At 37.0% G+C, this 26,367-nt stretch overlaps 2 protein-coding genes across 5 annotated transcripts in view; one reads left to right on the top strand and one right to left on the bottom strand.

The window, feature by feature from the left end:
* ABI3BP (ABI family member 3 binding protein) overlaps window positions 1-23,295 on the top strand; it is a 273,089-nt gene extending 249,794 nt beyond the window's left edge. Inside the window, exons 61-66 of the mRNA XM_049628087.1 lie at window positions 2,236-2,344; window positions 18,314-18,393; window positions 19,330-19,359; window positions 20,157-20,318; window positions 21,524-21,646; window positions 22,852-23,295. Coding sequence (XP_049484044.1) covers window positions 2,236-2,344; window positions 18,314-18,393; window positions 19,330-19,359; window positions 20,157-20,318; window positions 21,524-21,646; window positions 22,852-22,967 — 620 coding nt within the window. The 3' untranslated portion in view covers window positions 22,968-23,295. The remainder of the gene's footprint in view (window positions 1-2,235; window positions 2,345-18,313; window positions 18,394-19,329; window positions 19,360-20,156; window positions 20,319-21,523; window positions 21,647-22,851) is intronic.
* Window positions 23,296-24,307: 1,012 nt separating this feature from the next.
* The window catches only part of TFG (trafficking from ER to golgi regulator), a 33,937-nt gene continuing 31,877 nt past the window's right edge, over window positions 24,308-26,367 (bottom strand). For 3 of the 4 annotated variants that reach the window (XM_049628086.1, XM_049628085.1, XM_049628084.1), the window contains one exon: window positions 24,308-25,124. In XM_049628086.1, coding sequence (XP_049484043.1) covers window positions 24,742-25,124 — 383 coding nt within the window. In that variant the 3' untranslated portion in view covers window positions 24,308-24,741. The remainder of the gene's footprint in view (window positions 25,125-26,367) is intronic. The other variant, XM_049628083.1, reaches the window with a different exon arrangement.

The raw sequence follows: 26,367 nt of genomic DNA, 5'->3' as shown, positions 1-26,367 counted from the left end.
TGTCCTTTTGGGGTTTTTTTCAACTTTTTATCTTTTATTTTTATTTTTTTTAATTTTATAGATTTTTAAATTTTAAATCCAAGTTAGTTAACATACAGTATAATAATGTTTTCAGAAGTAGAATTTATATAACACCCAGTGCTCATCCCAACAAGTGTCCTCCTTAATGCCCCTTGCCCATTTAGCCCATCCCATCCCCCCACCCAACACCCATCCATCAATCATTGGTTTGTTCTCTGTATTTAAGAGTCTCTTATGGGTTGTCCCCTCTCTGTTTTTATATTATTTTGCTTCCCTTCCCTTATGTTCGTCTGTTTTGTATCTTAAATTCTACATATGAGTGAAGTCATATGTTATTTGTCTTTCTCTGACTGACTTATTTCGTTTAGCGTAATACACTCTAGTTCCATCCACATTGTTGAAAATGGCAAGATTTCATTCTTTCTCATCGCCGAGTAATATTCCATTGTGTATGTATACGTGTGTGTGTGTGTGTGTTGGTCTGTATATGCGTCTTTATCCATTCACCAGATGATGGACATTTGGGCTCTTTCCATAATTTGACTATTGTTGATAGTGCTGCTATAAACATTGGGGTGCATGTGCCCTTCCAAAACAGCACTCCTCTATCCTTTGGACTAGCCTTTCCCATACCTTAACTTTAATAGAAAAGTCATGAGTGTTTTGGGTTCCTCATCAGTAGCATATCTTACCATGTATCCAACAAGCAGTTTCCAGTTTTAAAAATCCATTTTAATTACTCCCATCTTTGTCTATCTAGTAAATACTGATTCACAGCTGAGAAACATATAAAATGGATATATTTGAATTCAAGGTCCTTCCCTTCCCTCCCTTTCTATCCTCTTTGAGAATAGAACGCCAACATAAATAGGTTAAGGAACAGAAGTTTCTGAGAAAAGAACACTAAATACTAGCCATTAGTCCTTTGGTAGCTGTGCTAACATATCCAGATACAATGGCCATTGCCTTCTGATTTAATTTTCAATTTTTAGAAGGATCGTCATACAGAATTAATCAGAAAGAGCCATCCTCCTTTTTTGATTTTTAAAATATACCATTAAAAATCCTTCCCAAATTAAAATTGATGATTATGTCTTCTAGTCTTTCCATAGTTTGAGTTTTACTTCCAGTCTCCATCTCCCACCTTTGGTCTTAGTGCTAATAGCAGAAATCCCCACTAAATTGCCACCCTTTGTGGCTTTTTCCCACTTTTCCTGATGGCTACCACTTGTATATTTCTTCACACTCATGGAGCTGATTTTGAGTAGGGTTTGTTTCTGTTTTCTATTTTTCAAGTTTTGAATCTTCTGTGTGACCTTGTCACATACATTAAACTCCAATTAAGAGGTGGAAAAGCCAATTAACAAATTTATAAATTATGTTCTGAATCTGAAAGCCCTTCTCTTGATTAGCCCTGCAAGTTCATAGAAACATGTCTTTAGGTGAAATTTATGCAGATCTCCATTCATACTTTAATGATTTTTTTAAAAAACAAGGATTATTTTCAAGGAGGCATATGTAAGCAGTAGGTACAAATCTTTTGTAACTTATGTAAGCAGTAGGTAGAAAAATTTCATAATTCTATAGTTCCCAATAATGAACTGTCACTCATTATTTGGTTAACTGCTATTTGCTGGATGGTTTTAAACCCAAAGATATATAGATATAGATGATATAGATATAGGTATAGGTATAGATATAGGTATAGGAATAGGTATAGATAGATATAGATATATAGATATATTTTTGCAACAGAACCATGTATGCAGTGGTCTTTTCCCTAGCAATATAATAAAGCCCCACAGAGAAGAAACGTGCCTTCTACTTAAGTACCACTTCTCATACAGCACTTTCCCCACACTGGGTTTTTCAACAATGACAGACTATTTGATTTGCCTAGCAAAATCATTAGTTACCAGTATCCAAAGATACCACAGGTTCATCATCAGTCTTCACAGTTACCAAGCCTTTCATGTTCCAGTAAAGGGAAAGCAGATGTGATCAATGAGCAACTCCCAAAATGCTTTGGGACCTTTGTCATCCATTGGCCATCCCCATCTGCAAATTGCTAATGTATAAGATCAGTACATCTCAGTAACTACAATCTAAATTGCTCACTTTTATGAGAGTGACTTTATGATACTGTTAGCCTTAAGAGCAATTAAATCAGCCGGGACATAAAGACAAGTATTTGTTGGCTTTTTCACTTTTCAGAATATGAAGTTATATCCAGAGAAAATGGGACATTCAGCGGGAAGAACAAGTCCATTCAAATTACAAATCAAACCTTCTCCACTGTAGAAAATCTAAAACCAGATACAAGGTAAGCCACCTGTGCTCTTACAGGTGAATTCTGACAGTGCATAAATCATCACCAAAGGAATGAAATGACATCATCCATCTCTGTCTTAAGGGACAGTGTAGTTTGCATTTCATTCTTTGGCTTTCTGTGCATAGGAGTAGGTACCTCTAGAGTCATGTTTTGCAAATACACAAATTATTGGTGGGGATACAAGAGCTGACAAGATGGTCTTGTAAGTTAACACTATAGGGGAGAACATTGAAAAATAGAGGATCATTAATATCAAATGTTGATATTAAATACCAAAATGGAGAGAAGGAAAATTCTGTGGATGAGACACAACTGGAGTGTGTAGGATGTAAACTAAATGTGAAACAGAAGAATTTGGCTGGCATGCTGGAAAGAAGAGGGCAAGGATATAAAAGTTATGTAACAAAAGTAGATGAAAGTTTGTGATAGTTAATGCTTAAAATAACTACAGACCATTCCCAGGCATAGTGGTCTTTCATTTTGGGTCTTTTTATAATAAACAAATGAGAATCCATTTTTGAAAATAGACACATATATTATTACCGATGCTCTATAATAAACAATTTTTCTTGGCATCCCTTATTACCTATTGGTACCTGGTTGTTTACATGACTGTATGGTTTTGTCATTTCTTTTTAAATCTAAAATATCCAACATTTTATCGGCTCACTGTACTGGAAGAAAAATAAGGGCTTTATGCACTTCTAGAAATGTAATAGGGAAGGTTTTGTTTTGTTTTACATGGCTAAATCATCAAATTTATTGTTCAAGGAAATTCTCAAAAGGATACAGCCAAGCATTTCTTTAATTTTTTTTTTTTTAATTTTTTTTTTTTTTCTAACGTTTTTTATTTTGGGGACAGAGAGAGACAGAGCATGAACGGGGGAGGGGCAGAGAGAGAGGGAGACACAGAATCGGAAACAGGCTCCAGGCTCCGAGCCATCAGCCCAGAGCCCGACGCGGGGCTCGAACTCACGGACCGCGAGATCGTGACCTGGCTGAAGTCGGACGCTTAACCGACTGCGCCACCCAGGCGCCCCAGCCAAGCATTTCTTTAAAAAAATATGTACTAAATTCATTTGGGGACTAAATATCACTCTTTGTGGAAAATCAATTTCTTTCCTCAAATTCCAAGACACTATTTGAAAACTATGCTTTCAGTTAAAACAAAAACATCTTCACACTTTACGTTCTAGTGCACCAAGCAACATAGATCAATTTTCAGAGAGACACAATCAGGAATTTTTCCAGACTGAATACTTCATAGCTTGATAAAGTTTCCTGAATACTTCATAGCTTGATAAAGACCAGCAGAGGCAAAGACTGGAACTCCAGCATTAGAAAATTTTTTCATAAGTTTTATTTCTATCTTCCATTGTCATCAGTTGATTGAATTGAATCAGGTATTGATTATGATATTCAAAAGAGCCTAGTAAAGTTCTGACAACAAGGAAACTGATAATCTTTTCATGAAAAAAAGGAAGCATCTAGTTAATTCTAGATGGTTTGCTGTGTATAAACTGTAGTCCTATACTATAAATATAATACTTTCCACAGGTATTTTTTTTCTTTAAAGTTCTCTATTTTGAGTTGTAATATGGAAAATTTTACAACTGCTAATTTTTTTAAAGGATTTAAGTTAGCCAAAATAAGCATGTATTTCAGTAAAAACTCATTTGATGATCTTGGTTCTGTTTCCTTAGAGAGATTAACAGGGAGAGAGACTATTTTTAACATAACATATTTTAAGGGAAGAGTAAAGAAGAAAAAGTTATTTAATTTGGACTTTTTAAGAGGTGAATTTGGGCTTACAGAACATGGAAGTTTTTTTCTTTATAGTTTCTTGCTTTTTATGCCACTTAATATACTGAAAACATTGAAAAGCATCTAATTTCTAAATATTGTGTTCCTTTTCTGAATTAGGCTACCTTCAAATCTTCACCTTCAAAGTTCACCTATGACTCATGATCAGATGTAGAAAATAATTATTTAAGTGACATTTTAAACCTGATTTGTTTGTAACAGGTTTGTGTTTCTACTCAGCTAACATTTATTAAGTGCCAACAGTGTGCTTGGTGTGGTGACCACAAAACTGAATAAACATGGTGCCTGTCCTTGAGGACTTGAGGTAGTGGGGTAGTCTTTTAGTAACTGATTATTCTACACAAAATAGTGAGAGCTCTGGCAAAAATATATACAAGTTGCAAGGGGAGCACAGAGTGGGTGACACTTTGCAAAGTCTGGGGAAATTGGGAAAACTTTGTGGAGGAGGTGACACCTGGGCTGAGGCTTAAATGAAGAGCAGGAAGGAGTTAGCTAGGTAACTGTGGTAGGGGAAAGAAACGTCAGAGAAACTAGCATATGTTAGAGCAGAGGCCCAAATGGTATGGTTGTGTGCAGTGAACAATCAGCTACTTCCATGAGTGTGAGAGGTGAAAAGTGAACAGAGGCAGTGGAAGCAACGAGAGGTAGAAGCCATGTTGTGGAGGGCCTTCTCTGCCAGATCAGAGAACTTAGTCAAGAGATGGGGAGAGCCAGAAAGTTGCTTACTGGGAGTGACTTGCTCCAACTTCAAATTTAGTTTTTTCCTGACATTGATTTAGTTGGAATAATCACTTTTGATACTAGAGCTACTTGTAACGAGTAACAGTCGGTAGAATAAAGCTAACAAAAAGAACTTTTTTGATAATGTCTTGCAAGAGTGCCATTTTGGCATCTTGCCTATTTGGCCAAATAGGTGCATAAGACAAACGTACCTTTGGGCTAAGCTGCATTTCATTCTGGAATCACAGGACTAGTCATGGAGTTCACATCTAGCTTCTGCTATGAATTGTTGTAGGACTTATGCTAATTGTTTCTGGAGTTTATGTCAGTTGTAGGAATTATACTAATTGTTTCTGGAATTTACAGCCAAGTCCCCTTTATCTCACCCTAAGATATGCATCTCATTTGTCACTCCTGTCCTTCATCAGTGGGTCTTCAAAGGAGGGACCCCTAAAACTATCCTCATCTCAAGACAAGCAAAGCTCAAAGGAGGCCCTTTCTGGAATCATCTTTGGGAAAAAGTAATCTTAAGTGTAGGATTCCCTGAAATCAGAATCCCATGCCAAGTTTTTCCAGTTGGCATAAATTTGGGGCCACTCAATGTGTCTGTATTTGGCTTATTTTATGTTATTTTTAGAGTTTCATATAATTGAATGAAATCCAGTTCAGACATAAAGACTGTTGATAGTCATATATATGATTTGACCAGGATTATACTGATAGTCCCTAATGGGTCATGATTTAAAAGTTGTATATCAGCAGTTTGAAAAGCATTTCCCCACTGGGAGCAGATATAATACACATGGATATAAAGGTGCTCTAATGAAAATTGTTTAGTCTACAATGTGTGGAGCCTTGTGGTGTTCAAGTAGTTTAGTAGATCCCAGACCCCAGTGAGTAAGAATGCATTCTATGTTCTCTTAACAGGTATGCTAGAGATGAATTTGTCCACTTAATGAGCAAAAAAAATGTTTTCAGCTGAAATATTAAAATTATGATTTGAAACCTCTATTAATCAAAATAACTTCATGAGTTAAGTAAGGATAATTTGAAGTCAAATTATTTCATTTAATCTGATATTTCTGAAGCCTAGAAGCACCTGGGGAAACAAAACTAACAGCCATGAAACAGCTGGACAGCATCACAAGACAGCATAAAATATCACATAGGACTTACACTGAAGTTCTGCAATTTAGAAGAGAAGAGAAGGCCTCCTGCAATACTTGAGACTAGAACTTGACGGTAAAGGATAGAATTGAATAGAACAGGATGGCAAGAAAAGAAAGAGTAACAACAGTATCGTTCTTTCAAATCAAGTCCATGTGCATGACTTCGGTGAAATACAAGTAGTCCTTAAAGTTACTACTGACAGCAAGGTTACAGCCAGAATAATAAAATTATGAGTTCCAAATTTAGGTTTGTAGGTTTTTTCGATGTAAGCTTTTTCCATACTATCTTAAGTTGTTAAGGCAAGATTTCTTTCCATTATATCTTTTCTGCCCAGCCATGATCCAAGATTAATGCTAATAAAAGACATGCTATAAAATAAAGAGGAAGTATGTACAGCATGCAGCCACCAGGTGGTTTTTATTACCTGTAAAGAATGACTTTAGTCACATTTCAGTGCCTGTTGAATTCCCAACGGGCAAACTTTGAGTTATAGTTGGTAAAATTCATCACCACCACCACCCCAACATGAGGTTCTGGGATACCCTATTTGAAAAGCTAGAAGATAATAAATTCCGAAAGAATTACTGTAACTGTGTTCCAATTTCAGGAGACACATGTATATAATTTATTTTAGTATCATTTTCCATGATTTGTCCTGACTAAAAATCATGAGATGTAAAAACAGGTGATAATTACAGGGTAATCATTTATTACACACTGAAACGGGTGGAGTAGAGCTTGGCATTAGAACATTTAACCCAAGAGAGTCAATGCAGAGAAAATAGATCCCCAGAGCTTTTTAGGTAAAACTTTTAAATGTTCACACACTAGAACCAAAAGCACAGTGGACTGTGTTACCGTTTCCTTCTCACAGCGTATGATCACCTTCTCCCTGCCTGTTTTTACATTTTAGCCAGGATTTTTACCTCTTCTGCAAAAGCTCAAAAAATAGCCACAGGAAGGGACAGTAGCTATCTTGCTGAAGAACAGTTTGGCTGCATATGTGTTGTGAGATGTTTCTGTCTGTAGGGAGTGAAGCCCCAAGGCTGCTCTGGGCCAGCAGTCTGTAGTTCCAAAGGTGGCACAGTGGGGACTACCCCAGCCTTGCCAACAGATGCTTGCAGCTACAATGGGCTTTGGTCATATATGTGCACAGGGAACAGGGGTGTTGGAATGGAGCCATAACTATTTAGTCAGATGATACAGATATGTTGGTGTCCACCTGAATCGGTACCCACCTAGCCCACTCCCCAGTATATATTTTCCATTTATTTCCATCATGAAACCTCAGTGTGTGGCTTGTGTTGAGCTAAAAGAAAAATAGTAAGAAGAGCCTCTCCAATCTATAGCCAACCACTTTGTGTGTAAAGACAACTATGATTATTTTTAGTTCTGTGAGCAGAAGAACTGACAAAGTATATGACTTAACCAGTAAGTCTTGTACCACTGCTTACGGGGACAGGGAGTGTGAGGTAAATTGATCTTGAAGTCTCTCCCATCTCTAAAATGATACATTCTTATGATATCCAAAGACATGCATAGAATCAGTGGGAAACTGGAACTGACATTAAAATGAAAAGCTAGGTTAAGCCTTACAGCAAGTCGAATTGTCCTTCTATTACAGAAGTAGAGAAAGCATTTTTCTTTAAGTCTGTGTCTGTGGCCTCCAATTTGTTTTCAGACAAATTGTTTCTATCTCATATTTGAATAATCCATTGGTAGGCTGGACAATATAGATGGACACACATAATTGCTATACAGTAAAGACAAACAAAAAGCCCTATAATCTCTTCAAGTGAGCCCTTGTCTCCTCACTTGACTAAAAAACTAAAGAATCCATTGCGTGTACCAGATTTACATGTGGCCCAGCAATTTCCACGCAAAATGTATTCTGTCTGGTAATTAAATCAAGTTCACTTAACTTATTCCTGTACTTCTGTCCTCTGTAGCTTGGGAGGATTCTAGAGAACAGTTCTCCCTCTAAAATTAAAACATACTAAAGTTTCCTATAGCTGACACAAAGACAGTTTAGGAATATTGTTTATGTTGTTTGATTTAATAAAATCTTGGCTCAAAAAGTAAACTGGAATAGAGGCAGCAAGTTATCATAAACTATAAACCTGGCTGAACAAAGCAGGCATGTGGAATAGCCATTATACCCTTATTCGTAGTGTTTTTGTGTAGTTCTGTTTCCTGAAGATTGTATATTAACTTTCTTTTAAAATTTTTTAATGTTGATTTATTTGTAAGACAGAAACAGAGCATGAGTAGGGGAAGGGCACAGAGAGAGGGAGACACAGAATCTGAAGCAGACTCCAGGCTCTGAGCTGTCAACACAGAGCCTGACTCGGGGTCCAAACCCACCAACCATGAGATCATCACCTGAGCTGAAGTTGGACACTTAACCAACTGAGCCACCCAAGCACCCCATTTGTGTATTAACTTTTAAACGTCTTTTCTCAAGGAGTAAAATAAGCTACTAGAGCATTAGGCACTTTACTGAGTTTTATTGTAGGTGTAGGCAGCAGAACAATCAATAATTTCACCATTGAAGAAAGAAATTGAAGGGATTGCTCAGTTTTACAACTTTTCTTCTGGCAAAAAGGCTAGCTAAGAGCATGGAACTCCAACAATCTATAAAGAGAGCAATTATTTTCACATAAACATATTCTTTTAATTACTTTTCATTTAGAATTACTTAGTATCTGGGGTGTGGCGGGGGATGGGGCATGCCAGAAACTCTTAGCAATACCATAGACTTGGAGCGCAGCCCAGATCTGGAATTTCTTGTCCCTGTATAAATGAGAGATACAAGAATGTCCATGAGGACATGCTTTGTAACTGGTTGATGATACCTCATGCCTGCTGATACCCTGCTCCTCTGACTTTGGCCCTGATTAGAACTTCTTTTATCCTCTAATAGTATCCCTCCAGCTCTGCCACTTTTTGCTCCTTCTCTATATTCCCAGGTGAATACAATGTCTGCATATGGCAAGTATCCAGAAATGCTCATATAACTAATTGATTGGATTTCTCTTTCCCTATTTGAGGGCCTATTACTCATATTTTCATATTCTACTTTTCCATTTCTTTCCCTCTGACTGAAGCCCCACCTGAATAGGGCTCAAATATTTCAAGACTACATAGGGGTAAAATTAGCTAACCAAACCACTCAAACCAACAAGCAGTTACAGGGTGGCTTCCTTTGCCATGCAGAAGCTTTTTAGTTTGATATAGTCCTACTCATTTATTTTAGCTTTTGTTGCCTTTACTTTTGGTATTAAATCCAAAAAATCATCACCAAGACCAATGTCAAGAAGATTACCCACAAGGTTTTCTTCCAGGAGTTTCATGATTGCAGATCATATATTTAAGTATTTAATCTATTTTGAGTTAATTTTGTGTATGGTGTAACATAGTGGTCCAGTTTAATTCTCTTGCAGGTAGCTGTCCAGTTTTCCCAACACCATTTATTGAAGAGACTGTCCTTTTCCCAATTGTATATTCTTGTCTCCTTTGTCATAAATTAATTGACCATATATGTGTGAGTTTATGTCTGTGCTCTCTATTATGTTGCATTGATCTATGTGTCTGTTTTTATCCCAATACTATACTGTTTTTGATTACTGAAGCTTTGTAATACAGTTGGAAATCCAGCATAGAGCCTTCAGCTCTGTTCTTTCTTAGATTGCTTGGGCCATTTGGGTCTTTTATGGTTCCTTACAAATCATAGGATTGATTGTTCAATTTTTGTGAAAAATGCCATTGGAATTTTGATAGCAATTGCATTAAATCTATAGATTGCTTTGGATAAGAGGGAAATTTTAACAATATTAATTCTTCTAATCCATTAACATGGATTATCTTTCCATTTATTTGTGTTTTCCTCAATTATGTCTTATTGTTTTCAGTGTACAGATCTTTTACCTCCTTAGATCAAATGATTCCTAAATATTTTATTCTTTTTGATGCTATTATAAATGGGGTTGTTTTCTTAATTTCTCTTTCTGAAAGTTTATTGTTGGTATATAAAAACACAACTGATTTTTGTATGCTGATTTTTGATCCTACAACTTAACTGAATTTATTTATTCTAACAGAGTTTTGGTGAAGTGTTTAGGGCTTTCTATATATAATATCATGTCATCTGCAAATAGAGATGGTTGTACTTCTTCCTTTCTGACTTGGATGGCTCATATTTGTTTTTCTTGCCTAATTGCTCTGGTTAGGATTTCCAGCATTAGGTCAAATAAAAGTGGCAAGAGTGAGCATTTCTGTCTTGTTCTTGATCTAGGTAGAAAGTTTTCAGCATTTCACTGTTGAGTATGATGTTAGCTGTGGGCTTGTCATATATGCCCTTTATTATGTTGAGAAGCATTCCCACTTTACCCACTTTGTTGAGAGTTTTTGTCATAAAAGTATGTTGAATTTTGTTTAATGCTTTTCTGCATCTATTGAGATCATATAAATTATCACTTATGTTGTTAATGTGGTGCATCACATTGATTGATTTATGGGCATTGAACTGTCTTTGTATCCCTGGACTGAATCCCATTTGATCATGGTCTGTTCAGATTATCTATTTCTTCATCATTTATTCTTGGTAGGTTGTATGTTTCTAGGAATATATCATTTTTTCTACATTATGTAATTTGTTGGAGTATAATTGGTCATAGTAGTCTCACAATCCTTTGGATTTTTGTGGAATCAGTTGTAATGTCTCTTCTTTCATATAGGATTTTATTTCAGTCTTTTTTCTTAGCTACTCTAACTAAAGGCTTGTCAATTTTATTTATCTTTGGAAAAACAGCTCTTAGTTTCATTGATCTTTTCTATTGTTTTTCCAGTTCCCTATTTAATTTATTTCTGTTCTGATATTTGTCATTTCCTTTCTTCTACTGAATTTGGGCTTAGTTTGTTCTTTTTCTTGTTCTTTTAACTGTAAAGTTGGGTTGTTTAATCGATAACCTTTCTTTTGTTAATGTGGGCATTCACCATTATATATTTCCCTCCTCACATTGCATTTGCTGCATCTCATAAGTTTTGGTATATTGCATTTCCATTTTCATTTGTCTCAAGATATTTTTTAATTACCCTCGATTTCTTCTTGGACCCATTGGTTGTTCAGGAGCATATTGCTTAATCTCCATGTATTTGTGAATTTTCCAATTTTCTTCATATAATCGATTTCTAGTTTCTTACCATTATGGTTAGAAAAAAAATGCCTGATTTGATTTGTTTTCTTTAATTTCTCAAGACTTGTTGTGACCTAAAATATGATCTATCCTGAGGAATATTACATGTGTGCTTGAGAATATGTATTCAGATGAAATGTTCTGTAAATGTCTGTCAAATCCGTCCAGTCTAATGTGTAGTTTAAGTCCAATATTTCATTACTAATTATCTGTCTAGACGGTACCCCTGCTTCTTTTGCTTTTCATCTGAATGATATATCTTTTTTTCACCCCTTCGACTTTAGTCTGTGTGTGTCCTTAAAGCTGAAGTGAGGCTCTTGTAAGCAGCATTTACTTGGTTCTTATTTTTTGTCTATTAAGTCACTCTACATGCTTGGATTGGAGAATTTAGTCCATTGACATTTAAAGTTAATTATTGACAGGCAGGGACTTACTATTCCTATTTTTGCTCATTGTTTTCTGATTGTTTTATAATTCTTTTGTTTCTTTATTTCCTCTTTTGTTCTCTTCCTTTTTGATTTGATGATTTTCTGTAGTGGCATACTTTGATTGCTTTCTCTTCATCTTTTGCGTATCTACTATAGGTTATTGCTTTTGTTACCATAAGGCTTACATAAAACATTTATGACAGTCTGTTTTAAACTAATAACAACTTCAAACATAAAAAGAGCTCTACATTTTTCTCTCCCCTCCACATTGTTTTTTGATGTCAATTTACCTTTCCTTACATTGTTGTAATCGTTAACAACTTGTTGTAGTATAGTTAATATTTTTCTCTTTTAACCCTCAAATTAGAGTTATAGGTCATTTACTGCACCACGATTAGAGTATTCTGAATTTAACTATGTATTTACCTTTACCAGTGAGTTTTATACTTTTAGATGTTTTCTTATAACTAATTAGCATCCTTTAGTTTCAGCTAGAACTCTCACATTTCTTACAAGGCCAGTGTAGTGGTGATAAATTCTCAGCTTTTGTTTGGCAAACTCTTTACCTCTCCTTCAACTCTGAAGGACAATTTTGCTGGTTAATTTGTTTTTTTGTTTGTTTTGTTTTGTTTTGTTTTGTTTTTTGCTTGTTTGTTTTAGTTATAGCATGTTGAATATATCAGGCCACTCCCTCTGGCCTGAAAATTCTTCCTGAAAAATCTGCTGATGGTATTATGGAAGTTCCTTTGTATGAAACAAGTTGCTTTTCTCTTCTTTTAGATTTTCTCCTTGTATTTAACTTTTGACAGCTTAGTTATAATGTATCTCAGTATGGATATCTGTAGATTCTTCTATATGGAACTTCTTGGACTTCCAGGATCTAGATGTCCGTTTCTTTCCCCAGGTTTTAACAAAAGCTTTTAGCCATTATTTCTTTGAATGAGCTTTCTGCCCCTTTCTTTCTCTCTCCTTCTTCTGAGACCACTATAATGTATATCTTGGTCTCCTTGATGGTGTCCATATGTCTCTTAACTGTTTTCATTTTCATTCTTGGCTCTTCTGATTAGATGAATTCCACTGCCCTGTCTTCAAGTTTGTTGATCCTTTTTCTGCTTGATCTAGTCTGATACTGAACTGTAATGAATTTTTCAGTTCAGTTATTGCATTCTTCCGCTAAGTGTTTTCTCTGCGGTACTTTTTAAATAGTCTCTCTTTGTTGAAATTCTCACTTTGTTCTTGCATTTGTCTCTTGATCTTGGTAAGCATCTTTATGACTGTTATTTTGAACTGTCACATATATCACTATCTCTATTGAGATCTGTTTCTGTTGACTTTTCTTGTTTTGTTTGGAACATATTCCTCAGTTTCTTCAATTTCCTTGATTCTTTGTTCATTTCTACATATTAGAAAAAACACCCACTTCTCCCAGTGTTGGCACAGTGGTCTTGTATAGGAAATGACTCTCTTCAATCAGCCCAGCCCAGGCTTCTAGTTGTCCCTCAAACTTCTGAGGTTGTCCAAATCAACTTCTTTGTTGTTAGTGGCTCACAGTAGCTGAGGGTGCTCTAAAACCCATCAATGTCCCAAAGGTGAGAATTGCAGTCACGACCTGGATGCAGACTGATTATCAACTGGACCCTCAGATAGCAGCTGGGATACTCTTTACTTAATACCCCTCCAGAGAGACACTGGAAGATGGGCATTTTTGCCTGCTCCCTCTGTGCTTGGCCTGGGATATAGTCATTGGGTAGAAGTGCTCTTGTACCTGTTAACTGCTTTGTGTGCTACAATATTATGGGACTGAAGAATGCAAGCCTTGTTGGTTCTCAGAGCCAGGCAACCGGAGTTGGGGGTACAGGGAGGCATTCCTTGAACAGCAGCCACAAAAGCTGGGGTGCCAGAAATTTGTGCAAACTCCTTCCAAGGAGATATTGGAGGCTTGGTTTTACTGTTCCAGCCAGAGGGAAGGGGCAGGGAAAATGTCCACCAGTTTCCCAGTCTTTGGTGAGGATTACAGCCAACCAGTGCATATGTGTTATAGTTAGAAGCCTGGCCCTCAGATAACAGCTTTTAACACATGCAAATAAACCTCTTTCAGGAAAAGGCTGATGGTACATGAGTGGTTTTGCCTGTTCCCTCTTTGTTGAGTCCTGGGGGTTTAGCTGGTTAAGAACTGCTTCTTGGTTACTGTCCTATGGGACTTGTGAATGCAAGCCCTTTTGGACGTCAGAGCTGGGTGTTTATGGGCCCCATCCCTCAGATGGGAGTTTTAAAAGTTGGGGTACTGGGGGCGCCTGGGTGGCTCAGTCGGTTAAGCGGCCGACTTTGGCTCAGGTCATGATCTCGCGGTCCGTGAGTTCGAGCCCTGTGTCGGGCTCTGTGCTGACAGCTCAGAGCCTGGAGCCTGTTTCAGATTCTGTGTCTCCCTCTCTCTGACCCTCCCCTGTTCATGCTCTGTCTCTCCCTGTCTCAAAAATAAATAAAATGTTTTAAAAAAAATTTTTTTTAAATAATAAAATAAAAGTTGGGGTACTAAATGTGAGGTCCAAACCCTTTACTCCTCAGGGAGAAGGTGGGAATGAGGGTTTTCTTCCAATTGTAGGACACCGTGCCAAGAAGCGGGTTTATGGCAAGAGTGTGTCTCAGCCTTTCCTACCCATATCAATGTGAGTGTTCTTTCATTTGCCCAATGTGTATGGGTTGCTCAGCTAGTTTCTAGATTTTTCAGAGAGAACTCCATATACAGCTGTACATTTGATGTGCCTGTGGGAGGAGAGGAGCTCAAAAGCCTCCTCTTTCACTTTCTTAGTCAATTATCTTCGATTTCTAATTAATTTAGCTATCTTTCCTGTTAATTAAATCCATATTTCTAGACTGACCACGTCTCAAAAAGGCAAAATATGTCATCTCCTTGTTCCATGTGTTTGTTTAAGGCAGCATCTTCTGGAATCCCTCGCCAATTATCTTTTGCTTCTATCCTATGTTGACTCCCCTAACTCCTACATCCTTTTACTTCTTTTACTCCCTCACTTTGTGGTGTTCCTTGAGAAATCGATCTTTAGAATAGCTTATTATGGAAGATAATATTTTTGAGTTTTTACATGTCTGAAAATATCCTCATTTTACTGATACTATTGTTTAGGCAGACAGATTTTTAAACTAAAATGAGGACTTTTGAAGGCACTGTTCCACTATTTTCTAACTTCAAGTGCTAAGAAGTCAAATGTCATTCTGAGTCTGGATTGGATCCTTTGGGACCTAATTTCTTCTCAGAAACTTTTATTTTTTAATTTTATTTATTTATTTTGTGAGAGAATGCACACAAGCAGGGGAGGGGCAGCGAGAGAGAATTCCAGGCAGCTCCTGCACTGTCAGAGTGGAGCCTGACACGGTGCTCAAATTCAAGAACCATGAGAACCTGTACCAAAATCAAGAGTCGAACACCTAACTGACTGAGCCACCCAGCACCTCTCTTCTCAGAAACATTTTAAGATCTTGTCTTTATCCCAATACTCTGAAAATTTTCAACTTGTGTGCTTTGGTTAGTCTTTTTTTTTTTTTCTTTGTCTTTTTCTTTTGCTGAGCATACATTAGACCTTTTAAATTTGGAAACCTGTCATTCAGCTCTGAGAAATTACTTTTCTAGGATAATTTTGCACCTTTTACCCTCTTCTCTCTTCTGGAATCTATAGTTAGGTGTTGTATTCCCTGGAATAATCAGATTTCCTTATTTTTGCTCATTTTCATTTCTTTGACTTTGTTCTAGTATTTGTAACATTTTAATTTGATTGTTCAAACCTATTTTTTTTAATTTTTTTTTTAATGTTTATTTATTTTTGAGACAGAGAGACACAGCATGAGCAGGGAAGGGGCAGAGAGAGAGGGAGACACAGAATGTGAAGCAGGCTCCAGGCTCTGAGCTGTCAGCACAGAGCCCGACGCGGGGCTCGAACCCACGAACTGTGAGATCATGACCTGAGCCGAAGTCGGACGCTTAACCGACTGAGCCATCCAGGCATCCCTGTTCAAACCTATTTAAAGTGTTATTCTTTCAAAAATAATTTTCTTCTATGAAAATTTTAAATAGCATTCTATGCCTATTCCCTATGTGCAATTGGCATTTTCTCTGAGACACTACTCTTAGACCAACTATTACAAATCTCATAAAATATGCTTCTTGAGAAAGATTTTGCCTCTTCAAATATTTTCTTTATATAGGGTTTACTCACCTCAAAATATGTGCCTTTTAGTTTCCCTACTGTTAATTAAACTTAGTTTTAAGTGATTTCTCCAAAACGTGTCAAGTATCATAAGATGTTGGCAAGAAGAAAAAGTAGCTTATGAACATCTGTGGCCATGCTACAAATGAAGCTGAAGTATAAATAACTGTGAAATAGAAAGACGTGGAGATGATTCCAGCAATCAGACTTGGCCAAAGCACAGGGCTTTTGGCAATGGCTTGGTATGTGGAATGCATTACCCACTTAAATCAAAGTCCACATATCTGTTATTTCTTTTTTCTATTTTCCATTCACCATAGTGGTATGTTTTCTTTTTTTTTTTCTTTTTCCTTTTTTTTTTTTTTTTAAAGGTCCTCAGGCCTCTGAGCAAGAATTTAATCTCTAGAGTGTTACATGCCCAAACATCCTTTGTCCGTGCAATTTATTTAAATGAGTGGTATGGATGATTTTTTATTGGCATCCTTTTATTGCAAATGATAATGGTACCTTCTGTCAGTTAATAAGTTTACAAAATGCTTTGATGTGCAGTCTCTCACTAAAATCCCTGTAAGTTTTAATCCTCATTGCAGTTTGTAAAGCAGATGGTAATAGTACAATGATGAAGAGCCTCATTATTCTTTTTTTAGTTTATTTAAATTCAAGTCAGTTAACATATAGTATTGGTTTTAGGCGTAGAACCCAGTGATTCATCACTTACATATAACACCCAGTGCTCATCCACACAAATGCCCTCCTTAATGCTCATCACCCATTTAGCCCATCCCCTCACCCACCTCCCCTCCAGCAACCCTCAGTTTGTTCTCTGTATTTAAGAGTCTCGTGGTTTGCCTCCATTTTTCATATTTTTCCTTCCCTTCCTTTTATGTTTATCTGGTGTGTTTCTTAAATTTCACATATAAGTGACATCAATATGTATCTTTCTGACTTATTTCACTTACATAATACACTCTAGTTCCATGCACGTTGTTACAAATGGCAAGATTTCATTCTTTTTGATTGCCGAGTAATATCCTAGGTAATATACAATATCTTCTTTATCCATTCCTCAGTCAATGGACATTTGTGCTTCTCCCATATTTGGCTGTTGTTGATAGTGCTGCTATAAATATTAGGGTGCATGTGCTCCTTGAAATCAGCATTTTTGTATCCTTTGGATAAATGCCTAGTAGTGAAATAGCTGGGTCATAGGGTAGTTTTATTTTTTTGAGGAAACTCCACATTGTTCTCCAGAGTGGCTGTGTCAGTCTGCATTCCCCCCAACAGTGCAAAAGTGCTCCCCCTTTTCTGCATCTTTGCCAAGATGGGTTGTTTTCGGAGCTGTTAATTTTATCCATTCTGAAAGGTTTGAGGTGTTATCTCATTGTGGTTTTGATTTGTATTTCCCTGATGATGAGAGCCTCATTGTTCTTAACCAAAGAATAGATTACCATCTTGTACCGTATGTAGAATGATCGATGTGTCTGATATATATAGCACTCAAAAAGTAATTTGCCTTTGTTGTAACGCTAGACTCTGTTATCTTATAGATTCTGGCAGTGTTTTAATGCATTGCCTCAATAGTCAAGAATCTGGGGGCACGCGGGTGGCTCAGTCATGTAAGAGTCCAACTTTGGCTTAGGTCATGATCTCGCATCAGGCTCTGTGCTGACAGCTCGGAGTCTGGAGCCTGCTTCAGATTCTGTGTCTTCATCTCTCCCTGCCCCTTCCCCCCTCACACGTGCTCTCTCAGAAATAACATTAAAAAAAAAAAGTCAAGAATCTGATTTCCCTGAACTCCATAAACTTCTCCTGTTACTGCTTATTATCCTCTGTACCAAATGAACTGTTGTCCTGTTTTTTTACTCATTTGTAAAATGCATTTCCATCTTTTATGTGTTCTGCATTCTTATTCAATTACAAACTTCTCAAAAATGGTAATTATATCCCAAAAGCCTTGTACAAATTTGAGACTCAAAATAGCTGATTCAAGTTGGTTTTACATTCAAAATTACTTTTCCTGCTAAGTGTGCTGTTAAAAGGAACTTAGTTTCAGGCAAATGGCAAACAGCTTTACTGCCTGAATTTCTTAAGAGGATTTGCTCTCTGTATTCTTTGAATGAAATTTGCCAAATATTGCATAGTAAGTTAATGCATAATTCTTAAGCATAGAATCAAACATACCTACAACTCCAAGGGATTTAGTTTTATTTTGTTTTGTTTTTTTAATGTAAAGACATAAGGCCTAGCCTAGACTGTTTGACAAGTACTTTTTCTTTCCTCATGCTGCTTCGAGAATATATGTGTATTCACCGTCCTCATGATTTCAAAATAGAATTAGGAAGGAATATTGTTTCCCACCTCTAAAGGATATATCACATTTTTTAAAATTTCTCTCCCACACAGCTATGAATTCCAGGTGAAACCCAAAAACCCACTTGGAGAAGGCCCAGCCAGCAACACGGTGGCATTCAGTACTGAATCAGGTAATGACATCAATTCCCAAATCAAGGATGTAAAGAGTCTCAATGTTTTGCATATGGAGATTGTTTGAAATTCAGCTAAATAAACACGGTGTAGAGTTTCTTGAATTTCAAAACACATTGATCAAAGTAGCTTTAAGAAAATACTACTTACATTTTTTTCTCACTTATTTTGATGTCAAAAAAAGGCATATCAGTTTAAAAGATAAAAAGTGGGCTCCTGGGTAGCTCAGTCTGTTAAGCCTCTGACTTGATTTCCACTCAGGTCATGATCTCTCAACATCATGAGATGGAGCACCATGTTAGGCATGGAACCTGCTTAAGATTCCTCCCCCCTCCCTTCCCTCTAGTCCTCCCCCACTTCTGCACACAAATGTGCTCATGTGCTCTTTCTCTAACAAAAAAAAAAGGAGGGGGGGGATCTATACTTACAAACTGAACAAATTCTCCTCTGTATGCTTAAAATCCAAGCCTAGAATCAAAATATCAGACACACTGAGCTGCGGTACCTCCAGAAAGGGAATTTATTTGATACTTTTTTGATAAACAGCTGTGAAATTTTCTGCCCTACATTCCAATTCCTTTGAAAAGATAAATCTATACTCACAGCATTATTTGTGTAATTTTTACACCAACTGTACATCATGGCATTTTGGTAATTTTACCATCAATAGTTTTGTCTGAATTTAAAAGAGGAAGCTTTAAAATGGAATGAGCGCTTGAAGAGCAACAAAAAATTCCAAAAGATGCAGCTGAGTACCTGGCAGAAGACTGTCCAATGGAGAACAATTCCAAAACACCCCTTCAAATTGTCTTTAGCAAGAGTGTACCACTTTGCAAGTCAGACTTGACTGTAAGCGTCCACCTTCTTCACTCTGCCACCGAAACACCAGGGCTTACCTAGTAACATCTGACTCTGTGTTTGCTATTTCTCTTCAGCGGACCCAAGAGTCAGCGAGCCAGTTTCTGGTAAGTACCTGTGTCAGTGTGAACACAATACAGGCTTTTCTAAACTGATTCAACTAAACAGGCATGGCAGAGTTTTGGTCATGATTTCATTTTCATCCATTTAGTCTTAGAGTATCAGCCAGGTGCAAATACTTACCTAAAACATTCACTAACATTGAGAACCTAGGATGTTTGGGGAACAAGTTGGATATTTTGAAACTCCCTGTCATTCATGTGCGAGGCCAGCTCAAAATTTGTTAAATAAGTCACGACAGAACTTCATTTCCACCTTTAATAGCAAGTCACATTAAAGCAGCTGTTTAAATTATATACTGCTACCAAAACAAAGCAACAAAATAAAACCTTAAATTTGCTCCTAAAGGGATGCTGGCTTACACTCAACACCTAAACAAACTGCTTCTCTCACTAGTGACAGGAACTTAATTAGGGGTTTATATGTTTAAACTCATAGAATGGTTTGAGTCTAACATTTAGCATTGCAGAAAACCAGGTTATCAGCAAGTTGACAATGAACTTTGCAAACTGCTTTCTAAAAAGCATTTAGGACTGGGGCACCTGGGTGGCTCAGTCAGTTGAGTGTCCAACTTTGGCTCAGGTCAGGTCATGATCTTGTGCTTCACTGCTGTCAGTCTGGCAGCGCAGAGCCTGCTTTGGATCCTCTGTCCCCTCTTGCTGCCCTTGCTTGCACTCTCTCAAAAATAAACATTTAGAAACAAAACAAAACAAAAACATTTAGGACAGCTCTTCAATACGCAAAGTTGGATGCTAACCTCAAACCATGTGTTCTCCTTCTATAGCAGGAAGAGATGCCATCTGGACCGAAAGACCCTTTAATTCAGACTCTTACTCAGAATGTAAGGGCAAACAGTATGTCAAACGGACATGGTATAAAAAGTTTGTAGGGGTGCAGCTGTGCAACTCTCTGAGATACAAGATTTATCTGAGTGACTCCCTCACAGGTAAGTGGGGCTCCCAGCTCTGTTTTGAGCCTTGTCCTTCAGGGAATGCTTTACAGCATTCTGTAACTTAGCCTTTTCTATGGACAGCTCCAGCCATTACTTTTCTTTTGAGCAATTTTTTTCTTTTTGAGCAAGATAGTCCTGGAATACTTAGCCTGGGATTCGAGATATGCTATTAGAATGTAAATAATGAAAATGCAACTTGAAACAAAACCATCATGGCAAATTTGAATGTAAAGGCACTTGGCCATATCGAAGTTCCATTTTGTTACAGCCACCAAAGACAGACAAGCCTACTGATAATAAAATGAGTGAAACAATAATCATGGAAGGAATAGGACAGATTTAATATTTTAAGTCTGTCAGAGACCAGATCAAAACACCTGACCAAAAGGGTTATAAATCCTTGATCCAGACCTGATCAGTGCATGGTTACCATGTTCTCTCATATACTCATACAGTAAAAATTTTAAACAAATAAGGCTGGCCTCACCATGGAAAGGCAGACATTTGTTCAGGCACTCAATAAGCAGCTACTGTGTTCAGATGTTTTCTAGGTGCTGGGGACAAACCAGTAAACAAACCTGATTCCTGCTTTCTAGCAGCTTACAATTTAGTAGAGACAGACAACTATGTACAGAAAAATTAAAAGGGGTGAGAGAAAATGGCCCAACAGAAGCTCCTTTAGCTGGAATGGTCTCTCTGAAAAGCTAAGATTTGTGCTAAGAAGAAAACTAGAAGGAATCACCCCAGCAACAATGTAGGGATGAAGCACTAGAGGGAGAAGGAAGAGAAATGCAAAGGCCTCTGCCAGAACACGCCTAGCCAGTTCCACTAGTGTGGCTCAGGTGTAGTAAGGGGAAGGTCAGGCAGGCAGGCAGGCATAAAATCATGGGTTCTCTTTTGAATAGGAGACTGACTGCAGGAGAGATTTATGAAGAGGGGCAACATTATCTGAGCTGCATTTTAAAGAGATGACTGATCTCTGGGAGGAGAGGGAGAGGAGTAAGAGAGGCAAGAGTAAAAGCAGTGGTGCCAGCTGAAGACTTACTCCATACTTCAGTGAAAAGACATTGATGGCTTGAACTGGCGGGGGGGAATACAGAAGCAGGGAAGACTTTATTTGAAAAAATTTGATTATTTCAGAATTATCCTTTATCAAAGATAGTATCACTTTATGATGCTTTTAATTTCCGGTTCCTCAGGAAAATTTTATAACATAGGCGATCAGAGAGGCCATGGAGAAGATCACTGCCAGTTTGTGGATTCGTTTTTGGATGGCCGCACAGGACAGCAACTAACTTCTGACCAGTTACCCACCAAAGAAGGTATGTCTTCTGAGCCTCCTCCTAAGCCAGAGGATTTTACAAAGAGAATTCAAGCTGAGGAAAGCAATCATTTTAAAAATTATTCTACAGTATTGCTGCTCTAATTATCTGACTAGAAAAAAAGATCTTCACATAAGACCTTAATAGAAATTTCTCAAATTTCCTCCCAGTCCTTAAGACTCTACTCCTTAGAGCTAAAGGAAATTACACACGGACATCTATTAAAGGCATTCTACTCCAAGAACACCTGAATTTGCAAAAACAGCTATAAAAGAGTAGTATTTCCCAATCTTAAATCACTCTTGTATTACCTTTATTGTTTTGTCATACCGAGCACACTGGCGTTTTTTATTCCCTTATTATTTGCCTTAGAAGTCATTATATAAACATAATTAAAATTGAACAATTCTAGTGAGTAGTGAATAACCACTGTAACTTGCTAAAGACATAGTAGCATTAAGTTCCTCGAGAATTTAAAAGACTGAAAATTTAATCCTTATCCAGGCAGGGCAGGAGAGAGCAAATTAAATGTCCACATTACTCAGGAATCACTAAGAGGTTTTTAAATTATTTGACTAGTCTTTTCAGCAACACGTTTTGTTCACTAGCTTTTAAGTCATCTTTTACTAGAAGTTGAAACTGCTGCCTCTTACGAATTGGATATGAAACATACTGCAAATTGTGTGTATTGCCCTAACATTTACATTCACAGCAAAATCTGTAATCATTTGATGTAGCATCCTTAAAGGAAGATTTCACCTACATTTAATTTTTAGAAATTTAGCATTCTTAGAATGACCCTTTGTTTCCTAACACTGTGGTAAACACCACCTTTACTGGTCACTTCTTCACAGACCACTAATCTGTACTTTCACAAAAGATGCAGAGAGTATACTGAACGTGGCCAAGACACTCAGAACAAAAAACCCCTCTGACTCCTACCCGCTTTCAGCTTGGTCTCTCAGGCACTACCAACCAGCTCATCCCAACACGTAGGCAGGTATCAGAAGAGTTTCAGGTGCCCCTCCTGTTTAGCCAGCCATTACTATCTTAGTAAAGACACCAGGGTCTCTATTACCACCTATTTTCTAAAATACTTTGCTTCACCTAGAGTAACATTCAGCCATTCAGTGACACCCTTCAGTCTGTGAGTGGTGACGGCCAAAACAGAGCAGCTATTAAAATAAAATCATTTTCCTTCTTAGGTTATTTCAGAGCAGTTCGCCAGGAACCTGTCCAATTTGGAGAAATAGGTGGTCACACCCAAATCAATTATGTCCAGTGGTATGAATGTGGGACCACAATTCCTGGAAAATGGTAGATGCTGCAATCATGTTCAAAAGTGCCTTCTGTTCTATCATGGCAAAAAATACTTGGAAACGCTATAGTATTTGTCACATTCATTTAAAGCTGTTATGTTTACTATGTATTAAAGTTTAATAGCAATAGTAGATGTTTATTAGATTGCTGAGAATATTTATCAGGTTTTACAAAATCATTTTAAGAAAACAAGATATTAACATTAACAATAACATTTTTAGGGAAGCTGGCTCCCTATTCATGGTATTTTAAGAGATCATTTGTATATTATTTATCACACTGTTGTAATGATGTTTTGAGATACTTTTATAACAAATTTAACATCAAAAACTAATATACTTTTTAAAAAATATTTACTTTTATTAAAGTGTATTCTTCTTACTGGTGAGTTAATTCCATAAATCTCAACTTGATTTAACTTATTAGATCAAATTATCTTCAGCATTCGTATCAGGGGAGGGGGAGGGTCCTAATATTCATGTTTATTTAAACTTCAAACTTTTAGCAAAACAGCTTTTCTGAAGCATTTCAGTAACCATTCCTGCTGATAAACATTTCCTTAAATCTTTGCAAATTACTGAAAATATTGTTTGAAGCAGGAAATTTGACTTCAGCTGCAAACTGAATATCTGACATTCAATTTCAAAACACCCATTTTCTTTCTACCCATAAATGTGTTACAATGTCTGAATGTACTTTGTCAAACTGTCCCTTTAAGCAACTGCCTTTATATTATTTTTGATATAATTCTAATGAAGCTGTATGTAGAGTCTGAATGTGAAGTCTTCCCTACCATTTTACAGGATATGTACTCTACTTTTATACATAAGACCTCTATGCACGAATGTATCAGACGATGTTTTCATAATTTTGTCTAACTCAACCTGTAATGAAAATCTGTTTTAAAAAGTCCTTCATTTGGAGGATAGGAGAATGCTGCCTCGTTGCCCTTATTCTGAAAGGACCTTTCCTCTGCTCTCCCTTCATCATGCTTCAATTTTATCAGTGCTATGTTTTGTATTTTTTAAGCAAGTATAAACTGCAATAAAGAGATGTAGTTTTTTTAAGACTGAGTTCTTCATTTCTGAATAATTCATCTAAGGAAAATCACAAAGTTAGTTATTCAGGATCTACCCAACCCCCCCCCCCCCGTATCTAAGTGTCATGGTTTTAAGCCAATGATTATTAAATGCATTTCCTTCAAAGTCAGGACAAAAAACAAACGGCACCGTGTTTCCTGATATAGAAAACTGTGAGCTAAAATGTCTACACTTAACAGACCAAACATCAAAAAGGATTTCACTCATGTAGTTTAGTCATTGACATATACAAGACCACTAATGGATTCAACTGTCTTTATTAACCTATCAATGTTACATTTTATACATAATACCTAGTTGTCTTCTCAAAGGGATCTACTTTAGTACATCATGTTAATAATAAAAAGCCAAGTAAGATGGCTAAACTTCAACCTAGCGTTTTAATATCCTCCGGACAAGGCAAGCTAGAAAGTCAATCACTTTACACACGTCAGAGTAGTGTTCCAAAATAACTAGGCAGCTGCTACACTTTTAAGCAAGGGAAGAAAAAAACTTTCATTTTGGTCTTTTTGTGTTCTAGCAAATTATACTTTCAATTAACAGCAACAATGATATCATAAAAAATGCTCTGCTTTTTAAATTTCTGGACTTCAATACAAATTAAAATAGTAGTACTGGAGTCTTTTGGGAGGCAAATAAGCTAGCAGCTACATTAATCAGTGTAGCTGAGCCTCTTTATCGATAACCAGGTCCAGGTTGGGTATAGCCCTGACCAAAGGGAGGGCGGGTACGTGCATAAGGGTTAGGCCCACTAGGAGGTGGAGCCATAGTACTTCCAGGAGGTGGAGTAAAACCTGGTCTCGGCTGATAGGCCCCGGGTTGGCTTGGAGCCATTCCAGGCTGTGAGGCAGGGGCCACAGTGTAACTGGTAGGCTGAGAAGTTTGGGTAGTGTAAGTTTGTGAAGGGTAACTGCTCGCCTGGTACTGCTGCGGTGGTTGAGCAGGCAGTTGTTGAGGCTGACCGGCAAAGGCAGGAGCCGGTGCCTGGGAAGTTGGTTGCTGGCCATATCCCTGGAACTGCTGAGGCTGCTGGGGTCCAGTCTGCTGACTATAACCTGCTGAAAAGGCAAAATAAAGTACACATATACCTTATTTTTCTTTTGTGAAAATTTTCCAGAGAATTAGTCTTACTGTAATGGACCAAAAAAGAGGAGAAATTTAAACTTATTCCTAAGTATTTATGTAACAAGTAGCGTAGATTCCATCATATAATATTACTTCAAAACCAAGTAGTAGCAAAAAGGTATTGCCTAAACAATTTCTTACAACGCTCTAATCTTAAATGGAAACCAATATATGCATATGTCTTCATTATGTTTCTGCACGACTTAATCCCTGAGAGCAAATACCTGTTCTAGCATAATCCTAATAAGAACAGATGCTCAAATGATAAATGCAGGAATATAAAGTTAGTCATTAACCTGGCATGGAGGGGAGGCCTATTTAACAACTGTACCAAGTAAAGACACATTGCAGACAATATTTTTAAATGAAGCAGTGGTGCTACAAATACATCTTACTGTGCTAATGAGATGCTTTAAGGTTTATTCACTCTATAAAAACTAAGCCATTTAAGAATAAACATTAACCATTTTCACAATCCTACAAATCCTTCATTTCTTTCAGATTTGGTATCTGATGTTTTGCCTTTACACTTTGAACAGTAACAGCATAACACACAAAAAGCATACCATATCGCCCCACAATATCAACATCTATATTCATTATTTACTAGGATGTAAATTTTTTTTAAAAGAACAAGTCTGCTTCACTAAAAACTTTTATCTCTACCATGAAACACACCTGCAGCTACTTGCAATGAAACCTCTCCAATGACTGGAATCCTGTCAGCATTAAATACCAGATACATAAGAAAATTATTAAAATATGTACAACCCTGCATTAAAAAAAAAAAAGGATTGAATGAATTTGAGTATATTCTGAACTCACCTTGAACTTGGGTTCAAAATTTACTCATGAAAGAAACCTTTTTGACATAGTCCATGAATAAAACTGGAAAGGTCAAAGGGAAACTGCCAAACCAAAAGTGTCAAAAATGGTCCAATGTTACCACCACCACTTACAGTCTCCAAGCAGAGTACTTAGTTGACTATTTCCACATCTCCCAAATTCAAGTTAATAGGACTAGTGGGATCAGAAATACAAAGATGATAATTGGAAAACTAAATTTTACTCATGTGAAGGCCCTACTAAAATCATTAAGAACAAGCTTAACTTTTAATAAGTAAATCAAGTCATTTTACTTATGGTACCAAATACTGAAGTCAACTCATGATAAAA

The sequence above is a fragment of the Panthera uncia genome, chromosome C2 (genome assembly GCF_023721935.1).
Source record: "Panthera uncia isolate 11264 chromosome C2, Puncia_PCG_1.0, whole genome shotgun sequence".
In the NCBI taxonomy this organism is placed as follows: Eukaryota; Metazoa; Chordata; class Mammalia; order Carnivora; family Felidae; genus Panthera; species Panthera uncia.
Note: the sequence above shows the minus strand (reverse complement) of the source record. Positions and strands in the feature narration are given on the sequence as shown.